The sequence below is a fragment of the Harpia harpyja genome, chromosome 11 (assembly GCF_026419915.1).
Source record: "Harpia harpyja isolate bHarHar1 chromosome 11, bHarHar1 primary haplotype, whole genome shotgun sequence".
NCBI lineage: Eukaryota > Metazoa > Chordata > Aves > Accipitriformes > Accipitridae > Harpia > Harpia harpyja.
Genome location: NC_068950.1, coordinates 29,273,083 through 29,299,197, shown reverse-complemented (window position 1 = coordinate 29,299,197; position 26,115 = coordinate 29,273,083). Strand labels below are relative to the sequence as shown.

The following is a 26,115-nucleotide window of genomic DNA, read 5'->3' as shown; positions in this document are numbered from 1 at the left end:
AGCTTGTGATGAAAGGAGCTCAAAATTAATGGAAATACACTTAATTCAGTTAACTTTGGATCAGGTTCCCATTCAATAGGGGTAGCAGTCCTCATCTGAAATGCTTTGTTTCAGCCATGGCTAAGGCTTATTTTATATAATAACAAACCCCATGGTTTCTGTTCTTGGAACTGGAAAGGTTTAAGAAACAGCCACAGCAGTGAGGTTATATGTGGACTGTGGGGCATGAGTATTCCATGGCATGCCCTGCCATCCTGTTCCTCTGATTGTCAGATCAGGAACCTGACCAGAGCATGAGATGACTTCTTCCAGCTCCATGGTTTGGGTTTCTGTCTGGTAAGGTGCACAGGTCTCATTCTGATGCTGAAAGACCAGGGCATGCATCAGGATATATGTGCTGGGAAGGACATTGCCTGCATCTCCAGCTACCTCAAAAAATATTTATACGTGCTACAGCTGTGACTTGCCTCTTCCCATGGAGAAACACAATTCTGCTAAACCAGAAGTACATGAGCTCTTAAATAAGCATGTTTTCTACGAACCAGGGGACCTCGAGTTCCTCTTGCACCTTTGGGACCAATTTCTCCAGGTTGGCCAGAGTCACCAGCAGGTCCAATTTCTCCAGGAGGGCCAAGCTTCCCCTTTTCCCCCTGTTGGTGTTATTGTATTAAAAATAGTAAGAGATTGATACTAAGTTTCAAAATGCAGTTTATTCTTAACCAAAGTATATAACAGTATTATTTAATAGTATTACATTTACATATGTAATTTACTGTAGTTCTTAGAATGTCTGAACACAGAACTCTGCGGTGAAAAAAACCCTCTGCTAAAGCCTTTCTACTATTTGTTTTGTTTTAGCCAAAGCTTAACATTTTTTGATAGCAGCAGGAACAATTCTGAGTTGCAAAATCACATCCTGATACAAATTTAAATTTCATAAGGTCCTGAACGTTATTGATTGCAGAATGATGACAATTCTAATTACTATGGCTAGCAAGAAAAAAAGTTGGCTTGAAGCATGACATAAAACAGGGATAGACTTGGTTCAATGGGATTATTTTGTAATGTAAATTCAAGTTTCAGATAAAAGAAAGGGAATTGGGAAAGATGAAAAATACTACCTTCTTTCCTAAACGGCCCCTCTGACCTGGATTTCCTGGTGTTCCTTCGGGGCCCTGTACATTTATTAGAGAGAGAAAAAGAAATGATTGGGAAAGGCCTGGAAACATGTTTAAACTGTGCTCCAAATTGGATAACTAAGCAGGCTTTTGTAATGCAGAGAGGTGGGAGGAAAAATCTCATTAACTGTGGCTGTGAGGAAGTTAGTAGGACTGTTTCAAGTTACAGCAGAAACAAGTGGGCAAGCATCAGGGATCGCTTATCGAACTAGTGAAAATGCACTGAAAATAGGGGAGAAAAAACCAATAAATCTTGTCCACGCAGAAAATAATACTTTAGGAATAAAACTGGTTCAAGACAACCACTGGATTTAGAGAAATACAATACACAACCAGAGGAAAACTAAGAAAACCTTGGGGCTGTCAAGTGTGAAGAGCAGGGCCCTGACACAACTTGCTGTAGAGCAGAGACCTAACTCAGTAAGTGCTGGTGCCTACCACTGCCCGCCTCTTGGTGACTGTGTAATTGGGTGTGCTGCCTGTAGATGAAGGGTGCTATGGAGCTACAGCCCCGCTGCCCTCTAGGTCACTTCAAAAACTGACCCCCCCAAAGGGCTGGATGTGTCCACTGCTCACTGGTTTCAATTTACCCCAAAGCACTGTGAGTTAGAGGAGGTAATTTAGCTTCAGTTTTGGATAAAGGGAGATATATTTGGGGTTTTTTGAGTCATTGTAGTGATAAGCCAGGGTAAATATAGTTTCAACTGATTTGTGAAGCTTATTTGTTGCTTTTTAGCTTTTGTTTAAGGAAAACGTAATATTGCCCTCACCCCCAATAAAACCCTCAGACAATTCATTATAGGAAACTAATTTCCATGTTTAGACCAGGATGCTATGATCTGTCCGCATCCCTAGAAGGAGGTCAAACCAAAACCATGATGTGAACACTCACCAGGCAGGATGAGTGGGGAGGGAGGCAGCTCTGCAGCCACCCTTGGAATGTGTGGAACAGAAATGTGAAAAATCCCCTGCTAACCACATCCTCCCAAACATCAAATTGCTAGACCTGCCTGTCTCACTGAGGCACAGCAGCACTGCTGATGTTGCTTATTGTATACAAGTATAATTACATACAATGTAGATATGCCAGGGCTGAGCTGTTTTATGACAATTTCAATGTATGAAACACAAGCTTCTCCAGAATTGCCACCCCAAAATAGAAAAAAAATAGTCAGGGTGACATCATTGTATCAGAAACAAAAATTGTTCTGTAGCACACTAAGTGTGCTAACAACTAAAAGAGCATTTTTTTCCTTCACTAAGAGAGTAATTCACTGTGAAGAATCCAGGACTAAAGACAGCAGATTGTAACACTGATGCTTAGAGGACAGAGGGGACAGTGGTCACAGCCGTTGACAGCTGGCCCTCCAACTAATGTTTACTCAGACTTCATCAGCACGTAAGAGCTACAGAGAAAGCAGCCAGAGGGCTATGAATGAGAACATGATGGTTTTTGGTAAGGGAATTTAATCTGAAGTCTGACTTGAGGCTACATACTTGCTTTGGAAACTGTGCTCCAAAATATTAGTTCACATTAAGAAATTGCATAAAACTTCAGCAAAACAGATTTTATAGATGGATTTCAGCTGCTAGGAGTGATGCCAGAACAGATACGCGAACTGATCTAACAATGTTGAAGATGGATCCTAAAGTTAATTTGCTATTTGACCTGTGTATGTTTGCTGCCATTTCTCTCCATCTGCAATCTCTGTTTCAGTTGTCTACAGCAACTGGTGCTCTCATGATATGTTTATTTAATTCCTTTCACAGAGGCACCAAAATTAAGTTAGTTAAAGAATAAATGTCTTTTAAGAACAAAATGAAATAATGAAATTCCTTCTTTCTTCTCTCTCATTTTTTACAGTATATGCCTCATTACAGGGTGATTGACAAGGTAAGAAGAGAAGGTCCACCAAAGAAATGACATCACACCACAGCACAGAATCATGATCTGAAGTAGTGCCACCTGGCATGATAGACCCTCATTTCTGGAAGTCAGTTCCAGCACAGGAGGGACAGCATCCATAACATCATCTTTACAACACCTCGTGTAGAAAGACCACTGTTAGGAAAGGCAGGCCGTCCAACTGACCAGGAATCAACAGCAGGAATAATTTGGATTATCTGATATCTATCTTGTGACGCTGGTTTTAAGTTACTTTTGACCTGCCTTATATTCCTTACCAGAGAAGGTGCTATAATCCACACCAACACTTTAAGGAATCCTGTGCTGTTGGTGTCTGTGCTGCAATAATTTTGTAACTAAAGAAACCTTAATGTTCAGGATATCACTTTTTCTAGAAATGTTATTTTTAGACGTTCCTTTTGTTGATAAGGTGTATTAAAAGGAATGACAGCTAAGCATGTATGTGGTGAGAACATTAGCACAGAATCTTAAATTGGACCCAAATCTTGCATGCTCTAAGGTCTAATGCTTCATCATTTACAAGCTGCTCAAAATGGCAGTTCTTTGCCCCAAGGAACTTTTAATCTGAACTAAAAACTAGATAGACCTAAGGCAGCAAACAAAGCCATGAGTAGGGAAAGTGATACAAAACAAAAGATCTTACAGCACAATTTATGGTAGTATATGCATCTTTCCAATTTCTTGGGTGTTTTTAAACTTTAAAGAATGATCTAACACCTTGAGATTCCTCACAGTCTCCAAATGAAGGTGAGGATAGAGACTAATGACAGAAGGTTGTCTGGAGAGGAAAGATCTGAATTGAGAGGCTCCAGGTTGTGTGGTGTATGCATCTGGATGACAAGTGGTGAGGAATCACTATCTGCTAAGAGGTGCCAGATTCAAGATAGGAAAAACATTTCTCTCCTCTCTCTACCAACCCTGAAAAGCTGAACCACATAGAAAAGGAAGGCAAACTAATTTAAAGATGGTCATCTCTAATTGCAATAGAAAATCAGGAAATAAAAAATAAAAGCAGCAAGCAAAATTAAAAAAGAAAATAATTACAAAAAGCAAATTAACAAAAAGTCTACTTAAACCTGAAAACACTTACAGGAATGCCCATTATGCCAGGTTCACCAGGGGGTCCAGCAATTCCTGGTAACCCCATCTCTCCTTTTTCACCACCTTCTCCAAGAAGTCCCTGGTCTCCAGGGTCTCCCTAAAACAAAGCAAAAAATAAAGCTTAGTCAAGCTGCTGCTACAGAATTACTTATTCTTGAGAAAAGTGAATTCTGAATCTTCAAGTCTGCCAAAAAGCACGCTAAAACTGACGGAAATCTTACCAGTCAAATTCAGATCAGGCTCCAAGTTACGGTAAAGCCCTTTATCTCATTCATACACTCCTACAGTCAGATTTTGCCTCATCCATTGCCAACTACCTGAGGGTATCCTCTGGGACACCCCCTATCCTGGCACCTGCCACAGTCCCTGGCAGAGCATTGATCCAATGCAGGGAATGGAGCAGCCCTGGGCTCGCGCTCTCCAGCATGATAGTCACCACAGAAATAAACTGTCCTCAGCTCTTCAGCTTGCATTTCTCTATCAAGCCATTCAACTTTGCAGCCCTTGCAGACTAGGTATGTGCCTAAAAGGCACAGGAAAGCCTATAATATACAGGCCTTCTTACGTCAAAACTAACTGGGCTCTGTTGACCTGATGAAATAGGAGAAAAAAACCCAGAGATTTGGGTCCTTAAGCTAGTATGACTGCTTTACATCTGCTACAAAAACTGAATGTACCTTTGGGCCGTCTTTTCCTTGAACACCGTCTTCCCCTGGAGGTCCCGGTTCACCCTTATAGAAGGGAACAGTTGAAAACAAAGTTATTGCCTAAACTTCTCAACATAGCTGTATTGCCTTGGAAGAACTCAGGCTAGTTTTACACATGCTTATTATCTTTTGGACAACTTTTACGTTGCTGTTATAGTTTGTCTTAATTTTTCACTGATTTGCAGTGACAGAGTCACAGCCCTATGAATCTCAAACACAGGAAAACATAAAAGATGATCAACTTTAGAAAAATAAGGCAATACTATGTCCATATAACACCGGAGATTTGGACAGTGGCACTGAGATTGTTTGGTTTCAGGGTATAGAACATGTAATTACAGTAACCTCAAAAATATACTTATTCTATCCTGAAACTTTCATGTTTATGTGGATAACTACCATACTGGTATGTTTAGTGACTCAGTTTAGGGCCATGAAAAACTCTGCATTTACCAACAGTATTGCCACCATGGCATTTTAGAATATTTGCCTTTCTTAGGTAAAGGCAGTGGTAACTTGCAACTTTTGATGCAGGTAGTAAAAAAGCAGATATGAGCTGCCCTATACTAATAACATAGTATTTCAGACATAGTGGTATGGAAGTCCAGAGCACCCACTGTGGACCAGTACCAGGAATTACTCTTCTCCAAGTACAGACAGAATTGTGGAATGCACCCCGCTGGAGATTTTGGGCAGGAGCAAAAGATGACAGCAATAGAACAAGAGAGCTCAATGGTATGACTTAAGTCTGAAAGCATATAGTTTATGCTCTTTTAAAAGTGTCCTGGATAAAATCTGTTTCTAGCACTTTACAAGGTTTTTTCAGCCTTCAGAGGTAGGCAACTGTTTGGGTCAGTTTAGGGGGGTAAGATGCACAGGAAAAATAAGCAGGGGCACAAGTGCTTGGTAAAATCAAGTGCCAAATGAGCTATCCACAGCACCAGAAGCAAATCAGCTGCTTTAGATGGTGGTACAGCGAGATACCCTACTCTGCTGAGACTATAATGTTCCCATTATCTCACCTAGAGTGGGTATCTCTACAGAGCATTATTGTGTGCTGTCATCTTAATAGCTAGGCTGGACACCCTTGGATTTACCTTCATGCTCAAACCACTAGTTTATGTCTCTCAGTGACATGAGACACTTGGATAGAAATACTTCAACACTATAATCAATACTCTTTTTAACTTGCTACAATATTACAAACTTTATTTTTTTTTAAAAGAAGTTATCAGAAAGTAGCTTCTTATTGAATTCTTCTGATAAATCGAGGTTTCTCAACCTGCATTTCTGACGCATTCATAACATACTTTCCTTTTTGGAAGAAGATTTGCATCCATAGCTTACCCTTAAACCTTGGTCACCTGGCTCTCCAGCCTTCCCAGCAGGTCCAATGTCTCCCTGGAATATCACAATAAAAATAAGTAATTGGATTTTAAGGGACAATATTCCTAACTATGACGGGGATTACAGATAATGTAGTCATCATGACAATAATGATATTTCTTAATGGCTCATTTCCTGTATCACTACCTACTTGGCTAATGAATCAGATCACTCTGATTTGCTTTTATGGAAATTTGAAAATTTAAACAGCACAGGAGAGAATAATTTCAACATTCACCTTTGCGCCTGGTTCTCCCTGCAGGCCAGGTTCTCCTTCAGGGCCAGGAGGTCCCTGCATGGTACAAGAGCTACCGTTACACATGGTCACCGATAATAATTTTGCAACCACCAAATAATACAGCCAAAATTGAAGCAGAAAAATGGCATGAGACACTGGGAAAGATGCATGTCTGAAAAATCAAATTAAGACAACACAGTTCTTTGTTCTTACTAGAGCCCAACAGAAGAAGAGAAAGGAGGGTATAGGAGGAGCTCAGGAACTGCAGTGTGGGTTAGGAATGTATTGAAGACTCAGGAGTACCTCTCATCATAAATTACTAGCAGGCTGAGCAATCATCTATCTTTTGTAAATCTGACTGACAACTTCATCACTGTTTAGGCTTGGAGCCAAGTAGGTAGAGCCTTTGGAGAACAAAGCCCTTTTTGGAGTCTTCAGCCCTTAAAGAGTTAATGGTATCAGATTGCTTCTTGCAAAGTTTACATTTAAAACTTTCTCTAATAGTCAGTCAGAAGACTGGATTTTGGGTGACTGAGGAAGCGCGTTTCTTTGAATTAGCCAAATCCCTTCTGTTCTAAGTTAGCTCATCCCTCAGCTACTTCATTGCAAATGTGGCTAATACATTCTGTCATATTTCTTTCAAAGAGATATTAAAAACAAAGCAAAAAATAGAAGCAAAAGTTAGCAAGAAGACTGCCTGCAGCTGCTTTTCTTCATCTACCATTTCCAAGGACATATGATTAATGCTGTTCTACTGTCTAACTGCAAAGAGAATGGTGCTTCCAAAAAAAAAAAATTTTTTTTTTTTTTTGTAACAGCTTTAAGAGAGCCTCTCAGCAGCTCATGGTATTGATATCAGCTGCAGGTAATAAAAAAAAAAATCATTTCTAAACACATTGTCCAGGCTTATTCAGTTGCTTGAGTGTTTGTAATTACTATATAAATGATTAAAAGCCTACCTCAAAACCCATTTCTCCAATAGGGCCAGCATCCCCTGGTTGTCCTCTTGGACCCTGGCATTAAACAGAATTTTGGATGCATCATTCAATTAACATTAAATTACATTGAATAGTCTTGACTTTGTCTCTTCAGAACTCTTCCAGTTGGCATAAAGAAGTGCATTTCATTGTCTTTCCTCCTGAATCCAATAGTGTATAAAAGTACCATGATGGCATACAGTACTGCAGACCTCATTGCCATTCCTGACAGACTGAAATAACAGATTTCACATAATAGCACAGATGTTTCTTCTTTTAGACCAAAAGTAAATTATTATCTAAACTAAGCTCTCCTCTTGATTAACTGAGACTTTGTTTAATTAAGGTTTGTTAGACTGTCTGGTTTGCCTTGTGGAAAAGCCTACAGTCTGATAGGGAATTAACTGAAAACAAGTACTGTGTGCTTCACTATGGATTTAGCAGTGTTTATACAGGAGAATCACTGAGGTATAATGGGCTAAAAGCTGGAGCCTTTTCGGTAATATTAGTAAATATACTACGAGCATTTTCTTGTAAGCCCTACCATAAGTAATAAATTTATCGCAGTAACACGTAGGGATCATTTCCTAAAGCGGCATGCTCAAATTCTCTGCACATGTTAGATTGTCCATCTCTGCCCACAGAGAGGGATTTGTGTGCTGGGGGGGTAGAGGTTGCCTGTAACAGCTTACAGCTGATTCCATAGCCACTACGAACGTATGTCAAGACAAATCAACCCTCTGGATGTATCCAGGCTTTGAACTTTCAGAAAGTTCATATCTATTTACCCTTTTGGGACTCATCTGTATTTAAGTACATTCTAAATTAAAAACATTTTGTTGATCTATTATTCTCATGTAAAAGAAAGATGCTACTACCCATATTTATGATAGAAGCCTTTTAAGCAAATATTTACTCTTTTTTGTTTCACTTCCTCTTACAGACTATGCATACGGTTTTGCTCCGTCTGATAACTTGGCAGTGATAATGCAAGTATATTCTTCCCTTGGAACAACAATGTAAACTGCATATGACCGAGAAGATTTCAGCAGATGCATGTATTTTACACTATAGCTTCATTTAAGCGTGAACAGCTTAAACTGCAGTTAATTTCCCATTGAGAATTCACTTGTCCTAAACTAAGCCCATCAGTTTTCATATGCAGCAACTCCATGGCATTCCACTAGGCAAGTGTCACAAAGCTTAAGTTTGATTCACAAGTCAAGTATTTCTTCATAATATTACTATGGAGCTAAGTCTGCTGGATTGGTAATGTATCATTCCCCTCAGACTTTCAGGGAATTTCAGAAGCCAAAAATTTATAGCAATATAGGGACTCCTTTTAACCATTAACAACAGGTAATTTGCAAAGAAGGATTTTACTGAAATGTCTGACAAGTAGGTAAAGTAGAAGTGTAATTTAGATGAAGCCCATTACTACAAATAGTTCTAATTGCTTAGGTTTCTCTGCTCTTCCATCAATAATTAGGGGTTTTGTGCTCTGCAGAACTAATGACAGGGCCACAGAAACTGCTTCAGCAGCTGGCTTTCATGTAGTGACCAGCTGACAGAAGATGAAATCAAGCTGCTTGGATGGGCAGTTAAAAAGAGCCACAGGTTTCATTTTGTAACATCTTGTGTCATTTTCATCACTAGCTCCACAGACTATTTTCCGAAGACATTTTACTCTTTCAGCACTTGAAAGAAGAGGTACCCTGTTCACAGGATAAGCTCTTCTTACTTCTGACACTGCATGTGTAGATTCTACGATGATGAGCACAACAGAAATGTAGATTGCTCAAGAATAGACCACTTAGATTAGATAAGGCTGATAGTCATTCTATATATATGAAAACTCAAACTTGACCAGAAAAAGGCAGGAGCTTTATGTAAGCCTTGCTTCGTAAGGCTCTCACATGTCACAACCTGAAGATTAGATAAAATAAATGAAAGAGATGTAGTAACAGGAATCCAATAATAACTGTTAGAGAATACATTTCCTGTTGAAACATTTTGCCACTCCTACAAGCTGGGAGCTCAAGTAGGCAATTATATCCAAAAGAAAATTTACCAAAATAAATGTTGGTGTTTTTCTAGCCCCCAAAAGTATGCAATGGCTTTCTGTAAGCATGCCAGCCTATGGATTAGTAGAAATATTATTTAATAATATTAGAAATAATAATTAGTAGAAATAATGAAAGTGAACTGTTGACAGAAAGTACAAGATTTAAATTAACTATATGTCATTTGATGTGCAAAATAACTTTTCAGAAGCAATGAAAACACACAATTTTTGACAACTCCATTAGATTTCTGCACTATAAAATGGCAGCCTGCTCCCAAGTCCCCCTAGGACACCACACACTCTTCCACTGTATTTATATAATCTGATTTACCCCCAGAGATGGTGATGCAATACTATTCCTGTCATGGCTACACCTTGCAGAACTTCGCATATATTTGCTGCAGATTCTGCATGATCTTCTGTTAAAATATTAGCCATATAAAAGTGAGTGTGGCTTTGAAATAATAACAATCAGAACAAGAATCCATCCAGCAGAGGAATGTCTGAGGTTTATTATAACAGTCTCTTTTTTGTTGAAAATTTAACCTGCCAAATAGATGCGGCCCCTGAGTTCCTGAATAACTATCCTAAACTTTGACTGAAAAAAATACCACTAATATCTGTATTGGCACATACATTTACATAATCCATAACGTAGATGTCTACCTCAATGCAGTGTAAAGCCACATAATATTGTGGTCCAGATTCTGTCATGCTCTCTTATGTTGTGCACCCCTTACGACAGTGCTTCCCAACATGATTAACAGGTCTCCTTATGAACAAGTTACACTAAGCAAGGGAGGCAGACTCTAGCCCTGCAGTTTTGGAACAATTACCCCACAATTCCTACCTAACCACAGCTAGCAACACTGAATCTTGGTAAAATGGAGCTTGAGTTACCAGGGAATTCAGTACAATACATGGAAAAATTTTTAAGCAGGCATAAGGGTCAACTTACTGGTTCTCCCATTGGTCCCCTGTCTCCTGTGGTTCCGGGAGGCCCAAGCAAACCCTGGAAGATTAAAATAAAATAAAAAAATCATTGGAAACAAGCTGTTTCATATTCTGTGAAAAGCCACTTCCTCTCTTATTTCTGCTGACTCAATAACTTGCTCAGAAACACCCAAGAATACGTGCAGCTTTTTCTTCTGGTTGACGTGCATTGCCACATCACTAGCTCCTGTGGCAGGTGAGGGAGGCCTGAAAAATCCTTCCTCAGTGTCTTTTACGTAGGGATTGATCTTAGCTGACCCACCATTTACCAGTTCCTCATCATTCTCCTTAGACTCATGTGCTGCTTATGTGCACAAACTGGGCCTAAACACAATGTTATGAGTGTCCTGCCCTACAAACTCTATTTGAGATGGTCAGTAAGGATCACAGCCCACTTTTTTTCTTTCTGCTCAACCTGGCTCATATAATATGTCTCATACTCTCTTCTAGAAACTGTAGCTGAGGGAGCAATAGAGCAGTATCTTGTACTTTGCAATAAATGTACTAATTCCCATCATTTCAACCTAATAAGGTTTTGATTCATTCATTTCTGTATATATAAATACATCTAAAAGTCCTAGTGAATGAACAGGAAATGAAAACCCATTGTGTCAAAGGTGAGAGGCAACAAGCTCCTAAATCTGAGCAGAAGAGGTAAGAGAAGTACAGTGACAACCAACATTTTGAGTCTCAATTTACTGCTTTGTTTCTGCTTTTCTGCTTCCTTCCTTATGGAAAATCCAATACAATTTGGACTGACTAGTAACCTTCTTTGTAAAAGAAAGCCTCAGATAGAACATGTTAGATTTCCTTTGAAAGAAGCCCTAAAAGGAGGAATTTTCTCCTATACAGGTGGCATACATTTTACACATTTTTCTACATTTGTCCCAACATTGATAGTACACATCTACTCTAAAATCTATCAAAGAATTAATTTTCTATGTCAGAATGACTTTCTCCCTTAAAACTACAATAAAACTAAAAAAACCAAAGCAACTTCTAGGACCCCCCTACTAACTACAACAGTCATTTCTTCTGCTGCAATTTGCTGTGATACTGTATTCTGTTTGTAGAAGACTAGACCATGTTCACACTTAATCTTACTTCTGCCCAATTCTTTGTATGAGTAAATGCAAACTGTACTGTCGGAGTTTTCCAGCTGCTCTAAAGTAGACAAATACCCTCATATCCAAGTGTGAAACAAAGTATGAGATTTTGTGGAATTTTTTTTGGAGAATTTCATACTCACAAGTACACCCTGATCTCCTCTTTCTCCTGGATTTCCAGCTTTACCCTGGTCAAAGACAAATATTGAAAGACAATGCTGGCTTCAGATAATCTCCAAACATAGCTCAGAAATTAGTAGTAACTGTGTTAAGCCTTACTACAAAGATTGGCTCTAATACTTACAATGAGCCCTGGAACTCCTTTCTTTCCTGGATCACCTCCTTCTCCCTGATAAATAACCAACAATGTGTGAATTCTATACGCATTTGCTAGATAAGCTGCATACAGTTGCTATCAGTTTATGTGCTGGGTAACTGCAGAAAGTGCAGATTCAGGCTTAGATGGGCTTGTACCATAATAAGGAAGTACGTGAAGAAGGCAGAAATTTGCAAATATCCTCCTGGATTAAATGGAACCTTATGGCTTCTGACATGCTGGGTTGTTTTTTGTTTGTTTTCTTTTCTTATCTGTTATAGTCTGTCTCAATGTTTTGTACAGTACTGAGCAATGCAAGCACTCACCTTAATGCCTTGGGTTCCTGGTTCTCCTGGAGGACCGTCTAGACCTCTTGGCCCCTGAATATTGAAAAAGTGATTTGGAATATTAATTATGCATTATTTTTGGTTATCATCAGGTAGATGCAACATAGGCTTTAGGAGAGGGGAAACATGTTTTGTTAGAATGAAAACCAATTTTCATTGTATATTAAGTGTGAAATAAAGCTTCAAAGAATAAAATAAGTTTCTGGTTTGCTGAAATACGGATTTAAGAAGAAAGATTTTTTGCAAAATATGTAAACAAAATACAAAATGTTCAGGGTCTCTGTTGGAGCCAGCTTGCAGGCCGATATTTTCTGCTCTCTTTTCAATCCGCTTTATATGCATGCAACAGACACATATTTAGAAGAATTTAGATGAGCACTGGTTATATGGAGTGCTTGCTTTTGAGCGTATTATAAATTGTATATACAAGAATCCAGCTTGCTAGTAAGACTCTAAAACAGGTAGATAAAGTTCTTCGATTAGTAAACCAGTTTGAGGCAAGATTAAAAGCAATTTATAATCTTGCATAGTGAACTGATCTATTGTTAGACTAAAATGTCTCTTGTAAGACTAAAATGTCTCTTGTAAATTGACTTTTTATAACCACTAGACAAACAAAGATAACCTGTTATATTACTGTATTACAATATAGCAAATATTTATTGCCAAAACATTCGGAAATTATTATTTAAGATTGGAAATCTAAATGCATTAGTTTAAAAGCAAATGAAAATCCTTAAAATAGATCATGAGCAAAATGGAAAAGAGTATTTTATCCATGCTGACTTGGGAGGTTATTTCCATAATTCTAAACACCATGACTGTTCGGGTATGGAAAATAAAATTAAAACCAGTTAATAACAACCTGAAACCAATGACCACTTTAAAGCAAGAGCTAGGTAAGTATGAAGACAGAGCCAGGCTCTTTACAGAAGTATGCAGTGGGAGGATGAGACACAACAGCTTTCCTGGTGGCATCTGGGCTGGGCTGGCATCAGAGGGAACTCGTACACTGCTATGGCAGTGCCTAGAGGAAAACGATCTGCATTTTCAGAGTGCATTTCTGAGTTGTAGAGAACCTTACATCTTGGGTGACGGTTTATAGTGAAGGGCATGCAATCATGACTGATTTCCAGAGAGTTGTAATACTGTTCTAATAGGAATAATAGGGGCTTGTAAAATTACCTCGTTGGAATCACATCTGATTTTATTTAGATTACTTTCCCCTCAAAAATGTCTGTGACTTCCATGTCCATCTTGAATTTTTTGAGACAAAACATAGCAGAATTCTGTTCTCTCTGACTTGGATTTACTGATGCACATCAAAACCTCTGTCTGAACAGATGGTGAGCACCCACCTGCTTCTCTCTAGAGCTGCAGTGAAAATGTCTGACTGGTAATTCAGGAACAGTGTGTATCCAGAATCATTTAGGCTTTCCTCCTGAAACGGTAATCTCTCAAGAAAAGGCCTTTCTTGTGAGCTGATATACAGTTACAACCCATGGCAGAGCCAGAAATAACCCACAAGAAGCTTATCTGTCAGCATTTCAGCACTGCTGCTTCTGGCCAGCACGAGGGAACACACAGAAACCATAGGAAAAGGAAAATGAACAGGCAGGGAAAGCTGTCTGAATACTTTTGATACCTTGGTAGTTTGGGACAGCTTTTGTGAGGCAATCCCTGGGTTAGCCTGGCCAGCTTTCTTGTTTTGGTCTAAGCCAGGACTGAGTATTTACAGGCATTTTTTTAAGGTAGAGGAGAAAAGAGGCTACAGAAAAAGACACTCTGGGTTGCTGCATGGCTCTCAGTGAGAAAGGTCCCAAACCAAAGGATACTGAAATCTGTGGAAAAAAACTCCTCGTGACTTCAATGCACTCGGAGATCAGAACCAAAACACTAACAGTGTTTTCAAGGGTGATAGAGGCCTTTATAAGAACATCAAGACTCAGCCTCACATTAAGATTATGTAACTGTGTAAGCTCAATTGTTGAACTATTATATAGCATAATTTAAAAGAAAGCTAAACATCTTGATCAAATTAATGTCAGGTTACTGCTCTGCAATTCTTCTGTAACTGCTATCTATAATGCACACAAAACGGGTTGTGATGAAAATTCAAGGCAGAGTAAGCAGGTTTAGAGTCCTGTAATGCGATAGTCCTTTCAGGTGAAATGTCTCAAAGAATGGGAGGAGCAGGGACACAAGGAAACTTTGAGATGGAGTGAGGACAGGTCATTAAGTTGGAGGGTAGAAGGGGAGAGAAGCTCACAGAAGAGCTGCAGAGGAATCACCTAGGGCAACATACGAAGGGGGAAATTGAGAGTGTTAAGCTGAGCAATTGCAGCATAGTTTTAGTGCTTCTCAGACTTTTTAGATACGTGACCTGTCACTTGTCTTTGCGCATTCTCCCCAGGGCTGGTCAGGGGATAGAATCTCAAGATGAAATATTCAAGGAGGAAAAAGGACACATTTTGATTGCACAGACTTGTGTAATAAAGAAATTTCTTTCTAAATTTTATCTTCTATCATTAATTATATTAACAGATAAATTCTTTGAACACTTGTGACTTCCTTTTAATCATAAAGGGGGTCATAGCCCATAGTTTGAGAAATGGTCCTGTCAGGAGACTGCACAGTCTGTGTTATGCGTGTAACACACCAAAACCTTTCTGCTACTCACACAGATCTCCACTTCAATGGAGTTCGCATCAACAGCCCAATCATTAGAAAGAGAATGACAAATGATTTGATCACTAATAAACAAGTGAAAAGGCCTACCATTCAAAACACCACCTTCCTACTATATAATTTTGAATCGAAACCAAAGTAACAGAAACCAACATGATGCTCAGCTTCTGGCTCTGGGCCATGCCTGCCTTTAGCCTACCTTTAGCCAGCCACAGAACAGAGTGCAGAAATCCAAGGGAAAGGCAATTTAATATTCTAAGAAAAGCACACCATAACATTCCCATAAATAATATGGTGTGACTCATTATTGGCACAGATTAATTGGATCTGTATCATTTCCGACTATAGCTAGTGCAGAATGAGAGATACACACGATTTGCCTGCTGTTATTTAATTTAGGTTGCAACAGAGCTGAGGAGTAAGGCTGCCAAACAATCACTACTACTTTTACTTTTTTCTTTGGCATGGGTTCAGCTTTGTTTCTAAAATGGAACATATTACATTGAAAACTCTAGGACGATAAGCTGAGAAAAAGTTCATCTAAGAAGGCAAGAAGCACCAATTAACTCTTTGTGTTCTTTCTCATCCTGCCTCCTAAATATAAGAGTGAAAATAACATAGACACACTATGTAGCTACTTCTCTTTTTTGGTGGTTGACATGGAGGAATATTAGAAAATCACATCAATTTTAGTCTCACTTCCTTTGAACAATTAAGACAGATAAACACACTCAGCTATTGATGTATCATAAAGCACACTGGCCACTTGTTTCACATAACCCTGCAGCAAACACATTTTTCTAGGTTCCATATTCCCTGCTGTGAGCAGTATGAAAGATATCACTCATTAAAACTGAGCGCTGATGTCCTTAGGTAGCTGAGGTTCTTCATGCCAGTACAGACATAACTGAAGCAGAGATAACCCTACTGGCTGCTACAGACATAAGCTGCTGCTGTCTGACCCCAACTTTACAGCACTTCACTATGTCATTTATCTGTATTTTCAAAACTGAATTTAATGAGCTGCATTCCAGGAAAATAAGAGAAGAAAAATTACTGCTTTTTAGCTTTAAAACACCAAATATCAGCCTGAAGAATACTAACTGCTAAGAGTCTTAGCAGCTATTAAGAATTTTGCTTAGGTCTCACTCATTAAATGAATCTAATGATACAGGACATCCTCCTCTCAAATTAAAAGCTACAGTTGTATTAGTCAGAGATTATGGTATGAACTAAAAGCAGAACCAGTCTCTGACATTGTGGTTTTCTTCTCCATACATTAGCAGACAAGTACAACAACAACAACAACAACAACAACGCAACAATGGCTTCATGGCTGCCTACACTGCTACCAGCATGTCTTCCAGACTAATGTATTTCTTCCTTCTGGTCATGGAGAGAAATCCCTTCTCTTAGATACAGATATTCCCACCCCCCAGACTGTCATTCTGCCATTGAAGTATCTACAAAGTGGGGTTCTCCCTCTGTGTTTTCATGAGACTAACACTAAAAAATAAAATGTGGGTCACAAAAGGACCCAACTTTCCACATGATTCCAGATGAAGTTCATCAAGTCTTGAGCATGAGCTGAGGAAGCTCTGTGCTAGCACTATGCTCGGTGGCATACTCCCCAAATCCCCTGACAGGGAGATACTCCATAGACTCCTAGACAGCCTGCCTCCAGCTGGCCAGAATTCCCAGGTGTACTGGAGACTGAGCAGCTGGATACTCTCAGGCAGAAGCAGGCTGCTGGGTAACCTTGGATGTGAACCAGTTGCTGAAAGGTCCAGAATTTATGAGATGAAGGAATCCTACTCTGTGACAGTGCAGAAGTAGAAGGTCAGTGCTCCTAAGACCTCCTGCAGATTCCAGCTGTGAGGACATGATACGCTTTTCAGTACACAAACGGGGAATTTCCATATGCTTCTATTTAACATCTGTATGTGACTGTGGTATGCATTTTTCCGAGGCCTGCCACACAGAGCTCGGGGTTCTGACATTGCTCTTTCTGAATCCAGTGATGACAAACCCCAGGTTGCAGGGGCCCCCAGATACTTTCCTTATGTGAGATTCCACTTTGGGTCTGATATTTTGATCTTGAGAGCAGACAAAATTCTCAATGGCTTCAGTGGGAGTTTGTTCACAGAGCCTGAAGACCTGGGTCCACTCTGAGACCCCCTTCCACGAAGCATTCCCAGTCATGCTGGGTGGAGGCAAAGGCATAAACCACAGCTCCAAACTGGGACTTCCACAGAGCTTGGGACGTTTGGGATTTATTTTGAGTGATCTTTAATTATAACCAATGTACTCCATGATGTGCTGCCAAAATCATAGAGACAGACTTCCCTCAAAGATTCCTGTCTCAGTTGGCAGAAGATGTGACACTCCTTACATAAAAACTATCTTCTACCTTCTGTGACACTCCTTAAATAAAAACTATCTTCTACCTTCAAAATAGAATCTAAACTAAAATAAGTTATTCCCCCAGAAAAACAATCACCAGGTAGCAGATGCTGCTGGGAGGGAGGAGAGCCTGCAGGTGAGGTCTCACATTCATGTCAGTAGCTTGGCTCTGACTCCAGCTCTGGTGATGTTGGCAGATGGACTTGCCAGGAGGGAAGGATCAGAGAAGGAGTTTAGAGAGGAATGCTATGTCCAGAGGAATTAAAACATACAGCCTACAGCAGTTCAGTACCAATCGCAGAGACAACTATTTACACCAAATTACTTTTGGGCTAGCCTTCTAACTCACTGCATCCTATAGGCCACCAGTCAAACTGAAACTCTGGTGTACCAATAAGGCCCAAGGGATTTTCCTTTTTAGACGAAGCTCAAACATCAGCATTTTACAGTGACAATGACTGCATATGTGTACTCATCTGATGCCACTGGCTTGTGTGTCCTGATTCAGCATAACACTTCAGCATGTATTTCACTTTCAGATATGCTCCTACTGAAATCACAGAGAGGTAAGGCACCCATTTGTTTCATTGAATCAGGCCACTGAAGCCAAAGTGGTGCCAAGCTGCTACTTCTTTTCAGCCTCACAATTGCTTTGCATTTCTGTTTTGATTTACATTTTCAAACCTGCCTGTGAAGCAAAAAGGATGTTTTTCCCTTTGCTCCTCTAAACCAAAGCAAAGATTCACACTCCTGTCAGAAGGCTGCCTTAGTTACTAACGTAGGGGTCCCAGGAGCCCCTAGAGCCTCTCTCCACTGAACACATTTGCATAAGCACCTTTTGAACACTTCAGGAGCTACTTCTCTGCTAGCTGATGCCTGGGGTTGGATGCTCCTGCTTACACCAATTCTTGGTAATTCACTGTGCTTATCAGCAGGGGCGGATTCACGCCCTCCGCAGCTAATTAAGGTTTCTCTTTGAATTTTGTTAGATATGTTGCATAAACAAATATATCTGCATTTCAGTTTTGCCTGACAAACAGGTCTCAATAAACTCATTTTTCTGGGCACTGATAGATTATGTTTGTGTGGCATATTCAGTTCAGAAAATAAGCAGGTGACCTGTGAGGTGTGGGAAGCATTTGCTATTTCTGCAGGTAAAATTATCAAATTTTACAGATAATTCATTATTAAATTAAAATGTCTATTACTAAATTAGCAAATTAATTCCCCAGAAAGAGATTTTTACTATTATATCCTTTTAAATAGGCTTTTAAAAAACACATCTATTGTAAGGGAAAAATGAAGACTATTTTCAGAAGACCATACAGATTCTCTCTGATGATGGTGGGTATGTCCTCTTCCATGAGCTGCTGAGATAAATTCCTTAATCCTGAAACCCAGACTCAGACAAATCTACTGATAGGTACTTCAGACAAGCAAAAGAAGTTCTAAGTGTATGTAGATAGATGGTCAAATCTGCTTCACCCATTTAAGGAAACTGAAGTCTGAGATAAATTATATTCTCTGTCTGAAAGTAAACAACAACAACAAACAACCCAAACACTTGGCATTGCCAGCTGGAAACCTCTCTAATACAGGGTAAGCCAGAACAACTATTGCAGACTTTTAACAGAAATTATACATTTCATATGCTACATTTCACAAATTTCCTACAAACTGCACCATGAACAAAGAAGTAAATTAAAACAGATTTCTTCTGAAGGAGGAGGAAACCATACTGTGGAAGGAAGACTCATTTGAAACATGTGAAGTTTGTCTTATGAATAATCCTGTAGTGTACTGCGAAGTTGCTAAGCATTGTATACTTTGAATATCTAGAATATTAAAAATATTGTACATTTCAAAATATTGCATATTTCAAATAGAATGAATATTCAAAATATGGTTTCAAATATTCAATATATTAATATTCAAATATATAATATATTCAGATATATTATTTTGAATATACTGAAAATATAACTCTTTACCCAATCTCTTACTTATTAGTTTAGCAATCATGAAAAAGTAACATAGAAGAATATATAGTTAATAAATTTTGTATTACAAAGTTTGCTAATCACAATATTTTCTAATGTAAAATCTTACTTAAAATGCAATGTGTGCTTCTCAAGTACCTATCTTTAACTGGAGTAAAACCTCCAGATCTTAGAACTTTTCAAGTTTTACCGTGTATTTTCTTAGAAAAATACATATCGCAGTAACAAAGGGGGGATGAAATGAAGGAAGCCTATAATTGTATTTTGCTGTAGCAACAAATGTTTCTGCTTCCTATGACAGAAAGATACCAACAAAATTATCTCACTGACAAGGATTCAGGGACTTTATCAGGAATGAGTGGTAAGCACTGCCCGATGCTAACACCACCTGTGAAGACACACTGGTCCAGCCACTGGTTGGAGTTGTACAAGTCTCATAGGAAGCATGGATATGCTGTCAAACTGTTAGGTGAGACTGATGTTAGAAGGGTGCATCTTCACTTCTATTCTCGACAAGCTCCATAAATTCAGTGAGAATACGCTTGCTCATGCTGCAACCAAACCCACCCATCTATACTATGAAGCGGCAGCGCTTCCTGCATGCACCTTGAGCTCAGACTGCAAAAACACAACCAAAAAGACTCCAGACAGGGAATGCAAGTGACTGGTGGGGTTTATGAAGGAAAGTGTTTATGAAAACCATGTAGTCAACCATCCCCAGGTAACAAAATGCAATACTTTCACTGATACTGATTTTATGCATTGTGATCAAATGCTCATACAAATTGATGTGGACAGACTCCCTCTTCACTTATGTGGGCTTTGGATTACTGTTTTGTATACAGTGAAAAAATGGTCCCCATTTCCCTGATAAAAATGCATGAAATGGAAATGATAATCTAATCAGAGGTTTGGGATTCTAGCATATACTGTCTTCTGACTTTGCTTCTTCCTCTCTCAGAACTACATTTGGGTGATTTTGACATGCAGGTAAAGAAAATAGTCCCTAAACCGCTGACACAGTCCAATGGTAGTTATAAATGCCAACGTTTGCATATTTATGTATACAGAAAATAAGGCCAGTGATCATTTTGGTTCTGGTCCTGCTCTCAGCTGAAATCAATGGCAAAACCCCATTTAACTGTAATGTCAGGAGAAATGAAGATTCATATAATTTCCTACATGGAAATACAAGTATCATCTGTCTGATTTCAGTACAAATGGCTTGAGTCCAGAGTCCAGAGTTCAAAGGAAGCAACTGTACATGGGTTACACATCAGATTCATATGGGCAACACACCACTCTCTGCCCTAAGTAACATGAAACAGCAATATTACTTACTCTCCTTCCCTTAGGTCCCTGTGGCCCTGGTGGTCCTCTTGTCCCTGAAGGTCCCTACATGTCAAATAAACTTATTATTCGTTGTCTTTTATACCAGATTTCTGAAAATTACCAGGCTCGTGCACACTGAGCAATAGTCAATGCAACCAATACAAATCAATCACTGTAACTCATAGTTCAAATTCAATTAATTGTGTTAGTACAATTTATCTAGAAAAATCTAAATACGAGACTCCATGTAACTTTATTCTGAATAAGAAATCATGATGTGACTGTTGGATAAATTACTTCTGTCCAACAGCCCAAAATTGCTAAAGGATACTTGTATTTCAGCAACACTGTGTTAAAAAACCCAATAATTTCTGATAGAAGATTCAGTTTTAGTCTGTACTGAAGACCCACAGTAGCCAAATTATAACACAATTATACACAGCAAATTAGAATATAATTATTTGTGATTAACAGTAAAACTAAACACATAATGAATATATTTAAATTACATTAGGCATCAATGAATTAAAAATAAAATTGTTATGCAATTATAAACCATGCTTAAAAAATTCTATTCCCCTACTTGTCTCAACTGAGTGCTTTTTAAATGGGTGAGTAAATGACATAATTAGTTTTCCTGTCTCTCACGGATCATCCTGGTAAACAGCAGGTGAACAGACTTTGTGTCTGGATGGGTAAATTTTCATGACAGTTTTATAGACTGAAGTACAAATTAGAAACCATTCTTGGCTTCCACAGAGTAAAAAGTCAATTTGAAAATGGTACATTTTATGTCAAACCAAAGCACCACTCTATACCTACAGGTAATCCTTCTGGCCCCACAGGTCCAGGGCCTCCTGGAGGTCCTGGGTAGCCCTAGAATTGAACGAGATGTAGAAAAGACAGAACAGTTTTATCAAAATTGTTACTATAACAACAGTAATAAATCCAGTTACTTACCTGAAAAATTGGAGGTAAGTTTATTAATAAAATGTTTAATCTTGCAAAATTTAGTCCCAAAATTTTGTTTAGAAAACAGATACTTGTTTGGATGTACCACAATAATCATTAAAGCAACCTAAGAAGTTTTCCCACACAGAGGCACTAGCTGACAGGGATGTACTGGAACAAAAGCTGCTGAGTTCTAAATGAGTTTCAAAATCCTCACATCAAGGCTGTGACAGTGGAAAAAGAAAGTGGATACATCCTGGTGTGGGCAGAACTGGCCAAGACAAAATGCCAAGAACAGCTCTTGTCTGAGGGCTATGATGACTTACTACTGCGAAGGGCTCTCACTGCTATGACTTATGTGGATTTACCTACAGCAATATGCATTACTAATAGTTAAAAAAAGTAGTTGGCAAGATTGGATCCTATATTAATAAATCCTACTTTATTAATTTCACCAGTAAGATTTTTTTCATGCATCAAAAGCAGCTGGTTGAAGGTAAATCTAAATTAGAGAGATTTAATGAAGCACGGAATGCTTAAAAAAATATTGTCTTGTGCTGCATGGATCATTAAGTTGGTCTGCAGTCTGAGGGTACTCGGTCTCTTCCTTGTCAATGGATGGCCAAGGAGTAATTACTGCAAATATTCAATATTAATGTCCATTTCCATCACAAGAACATTCCCCACCGCACCACACTCAGGTCCACATCTGCAGCCTCTATGTAAGGCCACTGAGATTTCATCACTGCCTATGACATTAGTGTCAGATGATGTAGGACACAGCATGCAGTACCTGGCTTATCAGCACCCGGCTTATCAGCACACTGTCATCTCCTTATAAACAGTTAAGTCTGTAAGTGTCCTCTATACATTCTGGAGCCATCACAGTACTCATTAGCAAACACACAATCAAACCCTAACCACTTTTGCTGGAGAACTTCAACATGAATGTGACGACAGGCACATGTGTATAGTTTTTTACTTCTGTGCCCCAACAACCTACCTAACATGACAGCGGCCTCTGGATTGCCCAATGCTGCACGAAATGCTGCATCCTGATTTAGGACAAATGGTATTGTGGGAGGACTGGCTTCGTGACAAGAGTGGCACCCAGGGGCTGTTTGGGTATTGCTGTGCAGTAGAATTAGAGGTGATGATAGTTACCAGTCTATTAGAATAACCTGTGTTACCCCAGTCTACACAGGAGATCATTATTTTACTTTCCCTCCTTTATTTATCTCTCCTTTCAATTAATTGTGTTTAATTTTTTTATGCAAGGCTGCTTAGAGCCATTTTTCAAAAATGCAGTTACTCTGCTGCTTCATTCAGCGGACCACTTTGCAATGTCACTTCCACAGAGGGGTTAAAGCTGCTAAATGAAACTTCTTAGGAACAATGCATCATAAATACTACTCTTTTCCATAAGGCCTGCACAGTCAGAAGGGTGAGAATTCATTACTGTTTTGGAAAGTAAAGTGCCTTTGTAAGTAACATAATTATGGATTCTACATTACTTGTGACTCACCATGACACCTTTCTCTCCAGGAGGACCTACTGGTCCTGGACTGCCTCGCTCTCCCTTTAACATAAAATTAAAAAGAAAATAATGGTGAGTGCTCTTTCCCTGACTCGTTTCATATCCACTGAGCCAGGCATATCTGGCCAACAAAGCCAACCTGCAATAACAAGACCACAGCAATCCAAGAGGTCTTTCGTGACGGTTATAGCCCGTAGTCTGCAAGAGATTTGGTTGCTAAAGGGAACCACTTTTTGCAATGCATACCACCACTGGTTCAGGGACCGACCTTCAGAAACAGTGCAGAGACCTTTTTTCACTTTTGTGGAATTTCTGCATTCCTTCCTCCTACAAGCCCACTCATATTTTGAAACAATGATAAAACTTAGTTTTTCTGTCTTCCCTTTTCCTAGAAGACTGAAGAAGAGATTTGGTACTACATCAGTCTGCAAACTGCAGCTAGCACATCCATTTTCTCTCTGTTCGGTGCATCACACTTATAGTTACATTCTTTAATACATAAAATTCACCACAGCAAACAAGCAAAAAAGAAAATTTTGTTCCTCTCTCCCTCATTCTTCAGTATGTGTTAGAAAAGCACAGATCTAAAAGCAAGGCCAGCCCCTCAGCAGCTGCAGAAGCAATTGGAGTAGGGGAAGTAGGAAGGGTCTTTTTCTTGTCTTACATACTTTTTCACCTTTTATTCATATAACATCCAGCCCAAACATCAGGCTTGGCTGTAGATTGTTCCCATACAAAGACTCTTTTATTGCAGATAGTACACATGACATAGTGATAATACTCTATTTTATGTTGCGTACTGTAAAGACACATTTCTTTAAAATAATTACGCTGGAAGTATGTTTGTCATTTAAATCCACATAGCATGTTTACGTTGTACATTATCCATAAAAGAGAAAGACAATAAATTCTTCAGAAAAAGCATAGCAATGACAACAATTATTGTACCATGAAGAAGCTTACTTCCATTTGCTGATGATAGATTAATTAGTTTTTTACTGCCTTTTCCCTCCCAGCTAAACTAGGAGCAGTACCCCAAGGTAATCTTTGTTGGGCCAAGTGTACAAGAATCTTTTGACACTGAATTCTAAGATGATAGTATGATTAAAACCATATGAAACTTGTCTAAATTTCAGTTTTAACAAGCAGTGCTTTCCATTGATGTATTTCCTTTCATAGATTATATAAATTATAATCAGATTTTCATGGAAGTTCTAATACATTATTAAGACTTCCTCAATAAAATATCTAAATAGCAGCCACCAGTCTAGGTGAAATAATTCAGCCCTGCAGGGAAGAAATACAAATGGTGCTGGATCATCCTGACAAACAATTATGCTTTTATTATAATTGAAGCTGACATGCAGTCCAGTAATAGTTTCCTGTTTTTCAGTTTTAAAATACTTCACCTAAATAAAACCATGTCAAATATGCTTAAGCTATTTATACTGTTCTAGTCACATTAAGTCTGCCAAACTTTGCTTTCATAAACACAACCGTTACGGCACAGCGGACAAAACTAACAATGTTGTCTTCTTTACTCAGTTAATGCGTACAGCCAAATTTTACCTTTCTACTTCTGTCTTCATTACGTAGCAGTGCAAAACCAGTGACTACTGTATAAAATGAGTATAATTTATGCCTGTTTCTGTGAATCAATAGCAGTGGATAGTAAAGTAAGTGCTATAATATGAACAAGATATCAAATCTATCAGCTCTAAATTAATTGCCAAGTAAAATCAAGGATACCAGATGCATACCTCAAATAACAGCATTTGGATTACCGTTTATTACATCCCTGTGCTCTGAAATAGCTACAGGAATATTAGCTTTGTCAGTGGTCAGTAAATGATCTCTAACCAATATTTCATCACCCCAATGGTTTTCAAAGCTGATTTTTGCTGCTGAGTAGGCAGATACGTTATTGTACCTTTTCACCAAGGCTTCCAGACAGCCCAGTTTCTCCAGGTAAGCCAGCTGATCCCTGTACAAAAAAGTAAACAGACTTTTATTAGTGCAATGTCTATACTACTTAATGGTTGGCAGCTCCCCAGCAACCCAGCAGCAGAGCACAGCACACTTCATCCCAGAGAACCACTGGTCGGTCTGTGTAAGTGCTCCTGTGGGAAAGTGAGGACTGCACAAGCTAACCTAGCTTCCAATCCACGCAGGAGGATCGCTGCACCTGGACACACCGACAGTAAATGGCTACTGCTAGAAAACAAATTACATTAATTTAATCATCATACTGTGCTACCACCTAAGATCTGCCACTGAGCTCAGTCTTGCAGTGCTATAAGCTTTACAAACATACAATTAAAGGTGATAATTGCTCTCCTAGCACTTCAGTCTGACCACAAATTTCAAAGGGAATAAATTCAGTGGAACAAAGTAAAAGCCAGTCAAAATAAAAATTATACTCGATCAGGTGTTGTCAGAATTTTCCCTTCAAGAGTTGTAGCCTCAAATGCCTTTGAAGTCAGTCAGAGTTTCAGTCCTTTGAAAATGAAATAACTCTCTCCTGAGGCTCTCCCACAAACTTCCACTGGATAGAACAAGTACCACCATATGGGATGGGAAACATGAGAGAAAGTACTTCTTAAGAGTTTATTCCCAGTGCTTGAAATACCCCCTTTATTATGAAACTAAAAGAAAAAATATTATTGTGCAAGGTCCCGATTGAGAAAAGCGTGTCACAGTAAGCTTGAAGAAAAAGCCATAGATGCCCAGAGTACATCACATGACTGCTCATAAAAGATGGCAGAAATGTGGAAGTTCCTAGTAGCAATGTAATACACAACTGTACCATGTCTGTAACTCTTTAAAAAGCAAAAATTATTTGCACTTTAACAAGTGCAAATAA

At 38.9% G+C, this 26,115-nt stretch overlaps 1 protein-coding gene across 5 annotated transcripts in view; it reads right to left on the bottom strand.

The window, feature by feature from the left end:
* COL24A1 (collagen type XXIV alpha 1 chain) overlaps positions 1 to 26,115 on the bottom strand; it is a 152,594-nt gene that overhangs the window by 30,662 nt on the left and 95,817 nt on the right. For 4 of the 5 annotated variants that reach the window (XM_052801639.1, XM_052801634.1, XM_052801638.1 and 1 more), the window contains 15 exons: positions 25,183 to 25,236; positions 23,241 to 23,294; positions 21,587 to 21,640; positions 20,774 to 20,827; positions 12,321 to 12,374; positions 11,983 to 12,027; positions 11,822 to 11,866; positions 10,538 to 10,591; positions 7,497 to 7,550; positions 6,538 to 6,591; positions 6,261 to 6,314; positions 4,884 to 4,937; positions 4,196 to 4,303; positions 1,122 to 1,175; positions 543 to 650 (listed from right to left, as the gene is read on the bottom strand). In XM_052801639.1, coding sequence (XP_052657599.1) covers positions 543 to 650; positions 1,122 to 1,175; positions 4,196 to 4,303; positions 4,884 to 4,937; positions 6,261 to 6,314; positions 6,538 to 6,591; positions 7,497 to 7,550; positions 10,538 to 10,591; positions 11,822 to 11,866; positions 11,983 to 12,027; positions 12,321 to 12,374; positions 20,774 to 20,827; positions 21,587 to 21,640; positions 23,241 to 23,294; positions 25,183 to 25,236 — 900 coding nt within the window. The remainder of the gene's footprint in view (positions 1 to 542; positions 651 to 1,121; positions 1,176 to 4,195; positions 4,304 to 4,883; positions 4,938 to 6,260; positions 6,315 to 6,537; positions 6,592 to 7,496; positions 7,551 to 10,537; positions 10,592 to 11,821; positions 11,867 to 11,982; positions 12,028 to 12,320; positions 12,375 to 20,773; positions 20,828 to 21,586; positions 21,641 to 23,240; positions 23,295 to 25,182; positions 25,237 to 26,115) is intronic. The other variant, XM_052801636.1, reaches the window with a different exon arrangement.